The following is a 13,876-nucleotide window of genomic DNA, read 5'->3' on the forward strand; positions in this document are numbered from 1 at the left end:
CTGGGACTGCAGGAGGATTGTGCTGGGAAGCACTGGGGCACACACCAGCATGAGGCAGTGGTAGAATGTGTTTCCCTCTCCAAAGCTGTCCCTGCCCTGCAGATCCCACAGCAAGACCCCCACTGTGTCACCCCAAAGTCCCCATCCACAGCACCCCAGACAAGTAAAACCAGCCCAGCTCTCCCAAAAATAACACACCAAAGGATCTGTAGGAGACTGGGATGTGCTGGGACCTGTCCCAGATAAAGCCTTCCAGGGGTAGGTCCATCCCACCTCCAGACTCTTCTCCAGAGCCCAGCACTCCATTTCCTCCCTTTTACAGCACAGAACAGGGGCTTATTGGAAGGATCCCTGTCAAGGTGGTACTGTGCCAAAGGAAGAGGGAATGAGGCTCCTTAAAATCAGCAACTCAACCTACTTCCAGATTTTTCTGGCAGCCAGGCCCTGCCAGTCCTTGCCACTGAAGTGGAAGGCTCTGCTGGTGCTTGTTTTGCACCAGATCTCCACACACACAGTCTGTTGCAGCATTCGTCCCTCGGTTTTAGATGGAAACAGGCTGGCAAGGCTCCATGCAAGTGATTTCCAGGGGGAAGTTCTCTTGCTGGAGTGCCCATAAAGGGGTCTGGCTGAAAATGTTACCGAGGGAAGAGAGGGAACAGCTCCCACGGGGAAGCTCCGTGGGCACCAGGCTCCAAGCACAGCAGGAGGAGGAACACAGGGTGACCTTCAGCACAGCCAGCCCGGCCCCGGATACAAACACAACTTCTCCATTTCAGAGCTCTCCTGGCAGTTTGTTTCTATCCGCCCTGGAAAACCCCACTCACTCACTCACTGCCTGTTTTCTCCAGGATTGTACCTATTGTCTGGTTTTGAAGAGCAAAGGGAAGTGATTATCCCGCCTTCCTGCGGGGCAGGAGCACCCTGCATCCACCACCCAGCCTCCGGATTCCTGCAGCAGGGAGGGGAGCAGGCTGTGACAGGGACGTGTGGGGACCTGTCAGAGACAACAGCTGGACACACTGGCCAGGGAACACCAGCCACCTGGGCTGGGCCAGCGCCAGCCACCTTCCCCACAGCCACACAGCTTCCTCCAGATCCCAGGGGAGCACAGCACAGGCAGGAGGATGCCGGCTCTTCCCTCCTGCTTCATCCCTCTCTCCTCTCCTAAGCATGGAATCAGGTAAACAGGATGTTCCTGCACTGCCTGACCACAACTAAAAATATATGTAATAATAAATCTAGGGCTCTGGGTTACCCAAAAAACCAGAGATACCCAGACACCTGCCTCTTCCTGGGCACCTAACTCCATGGACTAACTTTGCTGTGTTGTGTTTCTGTCAAACTGACTGAAGGCCCAGGAGTCATCTGTTTTCCAGACCCAGATGCTCTCCATGACCAAGAGATTCCAGCTGCAGGATATAATTGTAAATCACATTTTCCAATAAAATTCTTGCTAAGTTCAGATTTTTTTTCCCCCCCCTCACACATAGACCTAAGCATTCCTTCAGGAATGACTGAGGAGCACCAGGGAAACTTCAACAAGCCCCTTGTAGCTTTTCCCAGAAAATAAGAGGATTTCCTACTGTAAACTGCTTAATTACAAATCCTGATGTATTTCCCCATCCAAGTGCTCCAAAACCAGGCACATCTCCATTAAGAACCCCAAATCCAAGGAAGAAGAACTGCATGTTTATTAAAACAAATCATGGGCTGTCCAGAGCAGACCCAGACCTCCTTTATCACAGGAACAGCAACACAAGCTCATGCCGAGGGAGGAAAAACCTCCAAGTCAGGGTCAGTAAAAGGTCAAACTCAGGGAAAGAACAAGAACAAGGGGGTTAATAAGTGTGTGGAGAAGAAGTTTTCATTAGCAGGAGGTTAAATGAAGCAGTGAGTGCTGAGGGCAGACAGATGATGCTCCTGGCCAACATAAATCCTTCAAAGATGGATCTAAACTAAGCTGGGCATGACCTTGATGTCTTTTCCTGAGGGGATTCAAGGGAGAGCCTGCACTCAAGCAAAGCATTGATCACTACAGACTACTCACTACACTGACACATTTTGGGGCTCCATCAGCTTCTCTCCTATCAGTGGGGGTCAGAGTCTCTATGTTCAAACTACTGCTGGGGGGCAGTGGATGCAGCCCCAAAAAGGCCAGAATGGAAATGGGATTGGGAGGGTTGGGGTTACAACATGGACACATTACGTCTCAGGTCTCCATGTCTCCTATTTCTTCCTGCCTCCTCTCTCTTTGAGTGCCAGGTGAATCAGAGAGCCACTTGTCATGTTGTAATAAGCCAGGGAGTTGGAATCCTTGATGAAGATGCCCTGAGGGGAGGAGAAAAGGAAAAAAAAAAAAACAAACCACAAAAGAGCAGTCAGAGCACAAACCTCAGTGTTGCTTTCCCACAGAATCCCACCCAGGTCCCAACCCTCCTGGCTGTACACTCGGAGCAGGGAGATGGCAGAACTCTGCAGGCTTTGAAGACCCCAAAGGGATTCCAGATTCCAAGATGGACACTGGAGGTGGGTACAAAATCCTAGATTGGCTTGGGTTGGAAGGGACCCTGAAGATCCCCCCATTCCACCCCCCTCGCCATGGGCAGGGACACTTTCTGCTAGACCAGCCAATATAGACAATGTGGCTCCTATAACACACAAGGGAAGTTATTCAGGCTCCACTCTCCCCCCAGATTTTTTCTCCCCCCTAAAAATAATCAGCTCAGCTCCTGTTCTCATTAAGGGTTAACAGAGTATCTGCCCACAGATGAACTCTGAGGAGCTAAGTGCACAAAGTTCACTGCTTAGGCAGCAGGTTGTGCCTGCCCAGGCACATGCATGACTGGAAATAAGTCATTAAAAAGGAATGGGGCCTTTCTCACAGCTCTAGCTTCTGGAGGAAGAGAGAGAAGAGAGAGTGAGCTCTTCCCTTCTCTGTTTTGGAGAAAGCCTTCCCTGAGCTGCCAGGGATCCATCCAAAGCACACTCGCCCACCTCCCAGAGCACACAGCAGAGCTGTGGGAGCAGGCTGCTGCAGTTAAATGTCAAAAAAAAAAAACCAACAACTCTAATACAACAAGAGGCTGATTTCAGAGAAAGCCACATCAAGTTTGGAGGACTCATCTGCAGCAGCAACAATGTGAAAATCCACTGATTAATCGCCTACTAAAAGCCTGTCCTGCTGTAACAGAGGGCAGCTCTGTCACAGCTGTGCTGTGCAGGCAGGAAAAACATTCCCTTTGCTCTTCCAGTATCTCACCATGCATTAAATTATACATCATCATTTTTCTTTGTAAAAAAGTCGTGTGAGAGAATGCACTGAAGAAACAACCAGCATTTGAAGGGCTTATACCCACCTCATACTGCAGCTTCTGCTTCCCAGCTGGCATCCCTGTGGCCTCATGGATCTTAACCTTTATAACAGACACCTGGGGAGGATCAAAGGGCTCCTTCAGTGCTTCTGTCCCAGTCCTGCTCCCCAGCCCCGTGGAGCTGCAGTGTGGGGAGCAGGCTGAGCAGCACAGGAGCAGGGCAGGGGGATGAGCCATGCCTGGTCTGAGAGGGGCAGGGTGAACACCAGCACTTGGCCATTCAGCTTCCATTCCGTCTTGTCCTGCATGTTGGGAACCTGGACTTTGACCGTGACTGGGCCCTATGGGAAAACACAGGTAAAGTCTCTCAGGGCTGTGATAACACAGCACCAGAATAAGTATTTATTTCCATATCTTGTCTCCTCAGTAAACACACTGAAATGTGTTTACAAGTTACCCCACTGCTCCCACAATAAAACATTTATTTAGTTGGATTTCTCCTCCCTTTGTGTGCCATCTATCTAGCAGCACATACACTGACAGTGTCACAGGGTGAAGGTGTGAAGCACTCAACAGGAGACAGCTTCTCTGTGCACATGAAGTCACAGAATCACAGATTGGTTTGGGTTGGAAAGGACCTTGAAGTCCATCCTGTCCCACCCCCTGTCACAGGCAGAGGACACCTTCAACCAGCCCAGGGTGCTCCAAGTCCCATCCAACCTGGCCTTGGACACTTCCAAGGACAGGGCAGCCAAAGCTTCTCTATGCACCCTGTGCCAGGGCCTCTCCATCCTCCCAGGGAACAATTCCTTCCCAGTATCCCATCTAAAACTCTTTTACTTTAAATATTCCCAGAAAAACCATACAACCATTCCTAAGGATTTAAAACTCCTGTTTTAAACTGAGGCTCATATTTAGCTCACCTTGTTACAGAATACACATTACCCTACTATCATGCTGGCATTGATACTCTAATCTCTTTGCAACTCCAGCTTAGCCCTCCTCTCCTTAAAATCTCATTAACAACTTTAGTTCTTTGCATTATAACCTACCTCTCACTGCCCTTAATTACAGAAGAGCACTATCCCACTCTGTGTAACTCTTCCCAGTAAGAGACAAAGGAATTTGGTTTGCTCAGGAATGACAAAAGAAAGGAGATACCTCAGGAAGTCCCTTTCTTGCCAGGTATTTTTGCCCCTCTGTGCAGGGAATTTGCTTTGGAGCTGGAGTGGAGCAGCCCAGGACTCTGACCCACACCATGTACCTTGTTCCTGCGCAGAAATTCCTCCTCTGGAATCAGGCTGTCCTCACTCTTCAGTTTCTTGGAGACTGGCTCATCCTCCATGGGTGGTGGGGGGTGAACGGGAGGCATCGGCGCCGGGGACGGGACCGGAGCCACGGGAGGAGCGGGGACAAAGGCTGGAATGGATTGGGGACACACAACACAACTCACAGTCACCCCCTGAGTGCACAGCAAACACCCCCTCACAACAAAAACACTTTGAGCAGAGCAGCACAGGCTGAAAATAAACGCCACAATACATGGGAGGAAGTTACAACCAACAACAACATGCAAACTTCAAACATTCACAGAGCTCTTCTATTGGGAAGCATTCCAGGAAGAGATAACAAGGCATGAGAGCTTCCTGCAGATCTTGCAAAAAAAGAACACACTCTCAGTTTGGCAGGCAGCAGTGCCAGCTCCTCCAGTTAGGGAAGAAAAGAAGATGGAAAAAAAGGGAAGAATTGCTTCTTACATCATGCTTTTTAACTTCAAAGCACCTAATGAGGAAAAGGGCCAGCAAACAGCTTTTCCTCCAGCAGCAGCAGCTTCTGTAAGGAGCTGTAACCCCCACTGAGGTGCTGGCAGCTTCTCTTTACCCTGCATTCTTAATTTTCACCCGGGCAGGCTCCTGGGGCTACAGGATTCCCTGCATTTTATGGTGTAGGAAGAGCCTTGAGCCCAAAAGCAGGACTAGATAAACCATACCAAACACCCCTAAACTCTTAACAACACAACCTAGGGCCTGCAGTTCCAGTTACACACCAATACTGGGGCACAGGAAGAAAAAGCTGAAACCCACTATAAAGGAATTATCCAACAATTCCCCAGGAAAAGCTGAAGTCACTGACCTGTGGGGACTATCATGGGGGGCGGGCGGGGGCTCATGATGGGGGGAGCAGAGGGGGGCATGGGCACCACGTTGATGCGTGGGGTGTGGATTATGGGAGGCATGGGGGTGGCTATGACGGATCCTGGGGGCAGCCGGACCACGGAGGTCATGGGGGGACGAGGCATGACCGGAACTGCAGAAACCACGGCGGCGCGGACGGGAGGAGGCATCTGGGGAGAGAAGGTGAATTTCCTTAGCAAGAATGCCCAGGGCTGGCCACAATCCTCATTAAAATAACAGGGAAACAGAACCATGGGTTCTGCTGCCCAAAGACTAGCAGGGAGCCTAAGTGGCCCCACCATATGGACAAGCCAAGCTGCTCTGAACCGGCACAGAAGCCTCATTAACAGATTAAATGGGTCCTCCTTCCCTCCCCACTTTGGGATCAGACCTCCAGGCACTTAGTTCCTTTGCTAGATTGCTGTTTGGGACTCAGAGCAGATCCCTTCTTACCTTGGGCTGCTTTTGTCCAACATCACTCTGCACCTACAAAGGCCCCCAGCCATCCCTTTCTTAGCCATATTCTCTGCCTCCAAGATCCCACTGCCCAGCTGATCCCAGTCTTTTTGATATCTCTAAGGTAAAAACTCCACCTAAGTATTATATTCCATTTTTAACAGCAAGTTCAATAAAATTCTTCTAATATTTCCAAACTACTCTTAAACCACAAACTTCCCCAAAAATCCTCTTCCATGCCAGCACCTTTGCCCTCCTAATTAACTACAGCCCCAGTAATTGGTTTCTGAGAGCCCAAACACTCACGGTGGGTGGACGAGGTACGGATGTGATGGGCTGGGCGCTGGCAGGGGGGTTGGAGGCTGAGGAAGGAGGGGGTGGCTGGGGTATCTCATTGGGTTTGCTGGGCCCAATCTTCTCCTTGCTGTCATCCTCTGGCACCAGTCCCTTGGCCTTGTGGATGGCTTCAATTTGCTCTTGCAGAGTGATGTTGGCCTGAGCAGCCTGCTGTGTGCGGGCCATGCTGCCTGAGTGGCCATCCCAGGTCACCTGAGAGAGTAAAATACATCAGATTAACACAACTTGGCCAGACTGCAAAGAAATCCAGCAAGCAGCTTGAGAGAAAGAAAAAATTCAAGACTCTGTGTCTCTGAGCATTCACAATGCTACAGGGACCTATCACAAAAAAACACAAACCCCCACCAATCAAACAAAAATTCCCCATTTCTACTCTACCTTTTCCTCTGGTTTCTGGATCTCTTCTTCTCCAATCTTTTTACCAATGGCTGTCTCCTCTACACCAAAGATATCAGTACGACGCTCTGCCAGCTGCTTCAGGCTGCTCTCAATATCCAAACCTGAGGGAAAAAGAGCAATTATTATCTCAAAGCATATAACCAAGCCTCTTACTCATCTATTATTTGATACCTAGTGGCTGATTGATGCCCTTTTTACACAGAATATTCTGAGTTGGAAGGGACCACAAGGACCACCAAAGTACAACTCCTGTCCCCTTTCTGGTTTTTTTTGGAAAGATGCTGGCCAGCACCAGCTGACAAACACACCCATCTCATTATCACACAAAGGGCATCACACAGAGCTACATTTCACATGGTCCTGATCAGTGGGGGCAGTGAGGGGCTGTGTAATCAATGCTCAAAGCTGACCTGGGGCATAGACTTCATCATCACTCTGCTTCTCGCGGATGGATCGATCCCGCTGCTCCAGCCACCGTGGATCCAGGAGCCCAATCCTCATGTGCTCCTGCATTTTACTGGCAGGAATCTTTTCTCCAGTGATGGGAGACACGAGGTACTCATCAGGAGCCGGGGCAGGTGGTAATGGTTTTGAGGCTAGAACAAAACCAGAGTGTTGGTTCAGTCTAGAAAGAAATGGTTTGGGATTTTTCAGGAAGGAACAAAGGTGGTTTTTTTATTTGATTTACCTTTGGGATCGTAATCTTTCCGCACAATGACCTGATCTGGTGTGGGAGGGAGTGGGGGTGGCATTGGGGTTTCTGGAGGAGGAGGAACCTTCTGACCTTCATCTTCATCATCTGACCCCTTATTGAAAAGGAAACAAAAATCATAACCAAGTTCCAATGGTCAAATTCCTTTGAGAGAGACATAAAATCCTACACTGTGCTGGAAGAATGGATTATGCAGCTTCAAAGCAAGGGAGCTGTTTTGGACACCTATGGCAGAGTGGTTCCTCTGTACCACAACTCAGGAATTCAGCAGCCCCAGAAGAGGAAGCAAATATTCCTCAGCTTCCACATTACAGCAGCCTTGCATGCAGGGGCTTACAGTTAACCACACTCTTGTTCCCTGTTACCAGAAAAACAGCTTACAGTGGGCAGAGCCTAAGATGAGTCATCTTTTGGTGCTCCAGACTCTGGGCACAAAAAAGCCTGAAAGACTTAGAACCACAGAAATATAAAATCTACACCACTGGGTGCCAAAATTACTGGATTTCTCTCTTGGAACTTGCATTGTCATGGAAAACATTAAAAAAAACAACCATGTACCAGCAGTAACAGGTTGTTTGGAGATTTCATCAAAGGGAAATTTCATTTCCTCAAGAAACTGAAGAACTGTTTACAGTGAAAATGGGGACCATAATAAACCACATGAACCTTAGGGAGGGGACAAAATCCTATTGTCCAGTTACCTCATCCATATCTTGCACTTGTGTGTCCTGATCCAGCTGGACTGGAGGCTCATCTGTTTTCTCTTGCTTTTCATCTTCCTCATCTGATTCCACCTCCATCTCCACCTCCTCACTTTCTCCAAACTTCTCGTAACGCTCTTGGATCAGGATTCGAGCTCCCAGCTCTTCTGGAGTGGTGGGAGGAGGGAAATTCCCTACAATGCAGAAAACAGAGCTTCTGTTTCTCTATCCCATTTCATTACTCAACACACACTGACAGAAACACCAATTCTTCAACAAAAAGCAGTGGCAACAAAATCCTTGGCAGACAGAGGATATGGAAGGGAATGGATAGAGTCTGTACAAACACCAGCATGACAAATGAAGATAAAGAGACTTAAAAATGGAAGCACTACTAGAAAGTGTGACAAGTTCTGCTGTGGCAAAGTGGACCTGGACTTCCTTCAAGGAGAACATCAGTGACGCCAGAAAAAAACAACAGCCTTGCAAAATATCACTGTAAGGCTTTTCCCTTCAACTCTGGAGGATAAAGGCTGTAAACCCCAACATCTGCCTAAAAATGGCACTTCAAGACACATTTCCTGCACAAAGGGGGCAGTTTCATACAGGTGACAATATTTAACATCAGTACCTTGTTCGTTGGGCTGGAAGTCAACTGTTTCCACAACCACAAAGTCATGCCAGTCAATCTGGGCATAAGCAACACGCTCCTTCTCCTTCTCCTCCTCTTCCTTCTTTCTCTCTCGCTCCTGGAACTTGGCCCACTCCACTCTGTAATAGACCTGCAGGAGCAGGCAGAGCACAGTGTCACACAAGGAACAGCACAGCCATCTCACTGCTGCTTTGCAAATGAAAGGAAGAACAGCTGGAGAAGTGTCAGGCTGCAAGAGGTTCTTCCCCCAGAGGTGCTGGCACTGCCCAGGCTCCCCAGGGAATGGGCACAGCCCCGAGGCTGCCAGAGCTCCAGGAGCGTTTGGACAGCGCTGCCAGGGGTGCCCAGGGTGGGATGTTGGGGGTCTGGGCAGGGCCTGGAGCTGCACTGGACTGGATGATGGGATCCTTCCCATTCAGGATATTCCAGGATTCCACTTTGTAAGCACTTGGAAATGGGGTTGTGCAGTATCTCTGTGCTGCCACGAACTACCCCCAACACAAACACCAGCTGCAGTTTAAAGCAACTTTGAGCCCCTGTACTCGAGTGACAGCAAGTGACACATCCCTTTTATTCTCTATTTGCTGCCAACAAGCCAAAAACATGCAAAGAGAAAAAAATTCAAAACATAACTGAAACATTATAGCATTTTTGCAATTTTTTTCTGGATACCTGATCTAGGACTTCCTTAGGATTTTCAGCCTCCTTCTTGAGCTTGAGGAGTAAGCCCTTTGGTGGGATCAAGATCTGAAACACATTTTGCATGACAGTTAGTGACAATTCATTGTGCCAAAGCCTATTTCAGAGCAATTATTCTCTTTTCACATGCTAAAAATACCAGCAGACCCCTAGGGCTATATCCCATTTATTCTGCTGCAGCCCTCTCACTACTACTTACTGCTCATCCCTGCACTTCAAAATATTCACTTGTGGCCCTCTAATTATCTTCTGGATTGAAAAAAAAAACAAATCTTAACTGAGATTACAATAGTGTGTGGTACATTTAGGTGACAGCCCACTGTGTTCAGTACCCTGAAGAGCAGGATTTAAAGGATGGATTCCTGGGGCTGTATTTCCAGCCAGGTTTGTAGGGCTCCATCAGCGCTCCAAACGGATTCCTGCTGTGGAAGGAATCACCCTGCCCGGAGTACCTTTGTGTACTGCTCCACCAGCTTGGTGAAGTAGTTGAACAGGCTGTGCTGGGGGCGAAGGAAATCAAACTGGTAATTCCTCTGCTCCTTCTGCATGAGCTGGGTGAGGAACTGCCTCCCATTGCGGGCCACGAACTGCGCCGTGAGCTTCACCACGTCCAGGTCGAAGGCCGAGATGGACGGAGGGTCCGCGATGAACTCGAACTCGGGCGGGGGCTCCTTGGGAACCACCGTCTCCTGGATCACCTGGGCCTGCACCTGCAGGAGAATGGACACAGCTCAGTGACTTCTTGCAAGGAACACTCACCAAACACTCAAGAGAATCCTTTTTTTTTCCCTCCAGCTGCTGTGGGAAAGCAATGGCAGTTGCCATCCTGGCAGGATAAGAATCCATCAGGTATAATTCAATACTATTAAAAATGTTGTTTGAACAGCAAACAAATCTGGAAAGTATGAGGACTTTGCTAGAGCCCTTGAGGACCACCAACACCACGGTGTGGCTGCTGGCCATGCCAAGCATGGCAAAGCCCTGGATTCACTCCATGCCCTTTTCTCACGCTGAACAAGGTCAGCACCATTTTGTACCCCATGTTTTAACAGCAGGTTGATCCTTCTCACAGGAAAAGTTTCTACAAAACAGTGCATGGAACAAGGCCAAGCAGAACTCCAAGGGATTTCCAAGGCTTGCCTCTGCCACATCTAGTCCAAGTGATCCTTTGTGACTTTATCAATCAATACAGAGCTAAACTTAATTAAAATTGACCAATTAAACTGTATATTGGCAGTTTCTAACAACTTTAAGTTACCAGCACCTGGCAGATGCACATCTGCATCAAAACAAAGCCCCAGACACTCAACTCCAAGCCTGACAGTGCTGGCATTTTGACAAATGTATAACAAACTGCTCCTTCCTGACTTTGGAGCTTCTGTCCTTCTCAATCCCAGGCTACACCACCACTCCAAAGTGGCCAAATTCTTCCCCAAAGCGATGCAAAGGAACACTCACTTTCTGTGGGAGCTGCTGCTGGGCACTCTGCTGCTGCTGCATGACCTTGGGGATGGCAGCTGAGGGCTCCTGGGCTTTGCCCTCCTTGAACTCGGTGACCTTGTGCCGGTAGTAGGCATGGTAAGGGTCATTTGGGTTCAAGAAGTTGAACTTGGGGTTATTTATTTCATTCTGACGAATTCGGGCTTCAAATTCTGGACCATTTCTGGGAAGCAATGAGAAAAATTGTTTAGGTCATCAACTCAAGTGTAAAAGTCTCTTTCAGACTAGGACATGTTGAGGCATCAGTCCCTTGGAAGATCATTTTCTCTCTCACATGGGAGGAGTTTTTTTCTCAGTAGCTCACACCCAGCTGGACACGAACAAGTTAGAGGCAATTCTCTCTCTAATTTTGTCTTTAATGTGAATATTAAAAATTCACCCTCACAAGTGTTCCACAGTCACATCTGACTGCACTCAAAGGTCATTTCCATCACTGACTGAAGTCTACAAGTTACTCACTGCATCCATTTTATCTGCTCTATTAACAAGTTTTCAAGATTAATTTCAGTTCCAGAATGATCATATAAGGAAAAAAAGCAGGTAACCATCAGCCTGTGCAGGGACCGACCAGGCCACAGTGCTGCATTTAGGAGCCCCAAGTCCAGGTAACATCCCCTCCTCCCACCCAAAGCACGAGCCAGTTATTTCAGGGCACTTTGAGAAAATTCCCAGCTGCCACAGGGTGTTCCTCTTCATATTCTCTGGATAGCTCCCAGTCTCATTTCAACATTCCACCTCCTCCAAAAGGGGAGGTCTCTACAATCCCAAAGGATAAACACAGCCCCTTCCTTATGTTCAGAAGCAGCCAACACTCCTTGGCAGCACTTTAGAGATGAGTTACAAAATAAGGGTTTGACTGGAGCAGCATTTAGTAATTCTCTGAAACCAAAACCCACCACATTTAGCATTAAAACACAACCATAAGTCCTGTACAAGGCTTCCTTTGCACCTGGAATTTGGGTGTCCCCTCAGATCAGGCCCTGTTACCCAGTTATTGCAGCACCCACTGCACATTTGAACAAGGACTTCATCGATTTATTACCAGTTTCCCTAGCAAAGGCTGTCTTACACCCTTCTCAGCAGAATATTGTTTCTTTGCCAGTCTCACTGGTACAGCCTCAATCCTTAAAATCCCTCATGCAAAACCACAAAACTGGGACCTGCTTCAGTTTCCAGAGCTGCACTGAAGAGCAGAAGCATGAAAATCCCAGGAAAAAGAGACACCACCAGTGTCACTCACCTGGCTACAAAGCTGGCAGTCTTGTCCACAATATTCCTGACCTCTGGAGGAGGGTAAATAATTCCCACCACAGGCTTGGCTGGTGCTGCTTCCTCTTTAGGCTCCTCTTCTGGCTGTAATAAAGATTGTTTCATTACAAAAGGTGAAGGGGTGTCAGGATTGTGCACTACAAACACAATTCCAACAGCACACATTTACTCATCTTCCTCCTCAGCCCCTCAATCACTGAATTGATTGAACAACCTGGATCATCCATCTCACCAATTCCTTGGCTTCTCAGAGGGAGAGACAACCTTTTTCTGCCTCTCAGGGGCACCTGCTGTAGGGGCAGGGACAGCAGGAAACAAAGGAAGGTGCCTCCATGGGAACCAAAACAATTTTCACTATTTCAGCCTTGACTCCAAGTATGTTTTTAAATGCTGAGCCAAGAGGCTCCACTAACATTTACAGAAATAATTCATCATTCCTCACCAGGTGTGGCAATTCTGAATGTTCCAAGGGGCCTGTGGGACCTGAGTTATTAACTCCACATTAAATAAAACACTGCTTTAATGCTGTAGTTGCAACAGAAGCTGTTTTGAAGAGAAAATCTCCAACAGTGTTTATCTCACTGATGTTACAGGAGGATCCAAACTAAAATCCCAGAACCCTCCTTGTGGATGGCTCTGTATTCCAGTAAAACCAGAAGCTGCTTTTGCAGGATACTAAAGATGCTGTTTCCCTTTCCTCACCAAGCAGCTTCCAAGAAAAAGTGTTATAAACCAGGACAGACCTGCTGGAAATGTTTATAATCCTAACAGGGACAGTCAGGGATAACTTAAAATCCAGGTAAAGCTCCCAGCTCTGCCAAATCCATGGAGAATCCAAGCCAGAAAATGTTCTCAGTCAAACTGATCCCTGGAAGTGTCCAAGGCCAGCTGGACAAGACTTGGAACACCCTGGGATAGGGGAAGGTGTCCCTGCCCTGGCAGGGGGTGGGAGGAGATGGGCTTTAAGGTCCCTTCAAACACAAACCATTCCATAAAATACAACCTTAATAAAGTGTGTTAAGAGAAAGGCACCATGATTATTTTTAGTTTTCATTCCCACTCCCTCAGAACATCATCTTGATGAGCTGAAGGATGAGGCAACTCTACACTTGAGATATCTTATTTAACAGTGATGCTGAGTTGCCTTGGTAACATCTGTGCATAAAAGTCACCGGGTTTTTGGGGGAGAATCACAATTTTCCCAGGTTCTCAGTGAGATCAGCTCCCTGTCAGCTCCAAGAGTGCTGATGTTGCTCTGTGAGAATCAGGACAGCAGCTCCAGCTCTGTGAGAGCTGGATTCCCATCTCAGGAGAGCTGCAAAGAATATTAATATGGCCAAGAGAGGCAGGATCTGGGAGGGTACTGGGATACACAGCACTGCCACGCTCTCTCAGACTTTCAATCCTTCCACACATCACGCCTGGACCTCGGGTGGCTCCCACAGCTCCTGGCAACCCCCAATACTCACTGCAATCACAGCCCTGGGGCACTGCTAAGGAAGGGCTCAGTTCCTGCCCAGCCCCAGCAGGATGCTGCTGTCTCAAAGGAATCCTGGAATGATCTGGGCGGGAAGGCAACCTAAAGCTCATCTCCTCCCACCCCGTGCCATGGGCAGGGACACTTCCCACTATCCTGGCCTTGGGCA

General features: G+C 48.3%; 1 protein-coding gene across 2 annotated transcripts; it reads right to left on the reverse strand.

The window, feature by feature from the left end:
* Window positions 1-1,667: 1,667 nt before the first annotated feature.
* SF3A1 (splicing factor 3a subunit 1) lies at window positions 1,668-13,152 on the reverse strand. 2 transcript variants are annotated; one of them, XM_015644286.2, is made up of 15 exons: window positions 12,202-12,350; window positions 10,920-11,124; window positions 9,914-10,171; window positions 9,435-9,509; window positions 8,742-8,892; window positions 8,111-8,304; window positions 7,386-7,503; window positions 7,108-7,293; window positions 6,677-6,798; window positions 6,248-6,490; window positions 5,445-5,655; window positions 4,576-4,730; window positions 3,551-3,652; window positions 3,357-3,428; window positions 1,668-2,328 (listed from the first exon to the last, which is right to left on the reverse strand). In XM_015644286.2, the coding sequence occupies exons 1-15, from the start codon at window positions 12,333-12,335 to the stop codon at window positions 2,227-2,229; spliced, it is 2,328 nt and encodes a 775-aa protein (XP_015499772.1). In that variant the 5' UTR covers window positions 12,336-12,350; the 3' UTR covers window positions 1,668-2,226. The 2 variants fall into 2 exon arrangements, 1 of the variants encoding a protein (XP_015499772.1); XR_004499541.1 differs by having other exon boundaries at window positions 2,201-2,328; window positions 4,473-4,730; window positions 12,202-13,152.
* Between the last annotated feature and the right edge of the window lie 724 nt (window positions 13,153-13,876).

This window comes from Parus major, chromosome 15 (assembly GCF_001522545.3).
Source record: "Parus major isolate Abel chromosome 15, Parus_major1.1, whole genome shotgun sequence".
NCBI lineage: Eukaryota > Metazoa > Chordata > Aves > Passeriformes > Paridae > Parus > Parus major.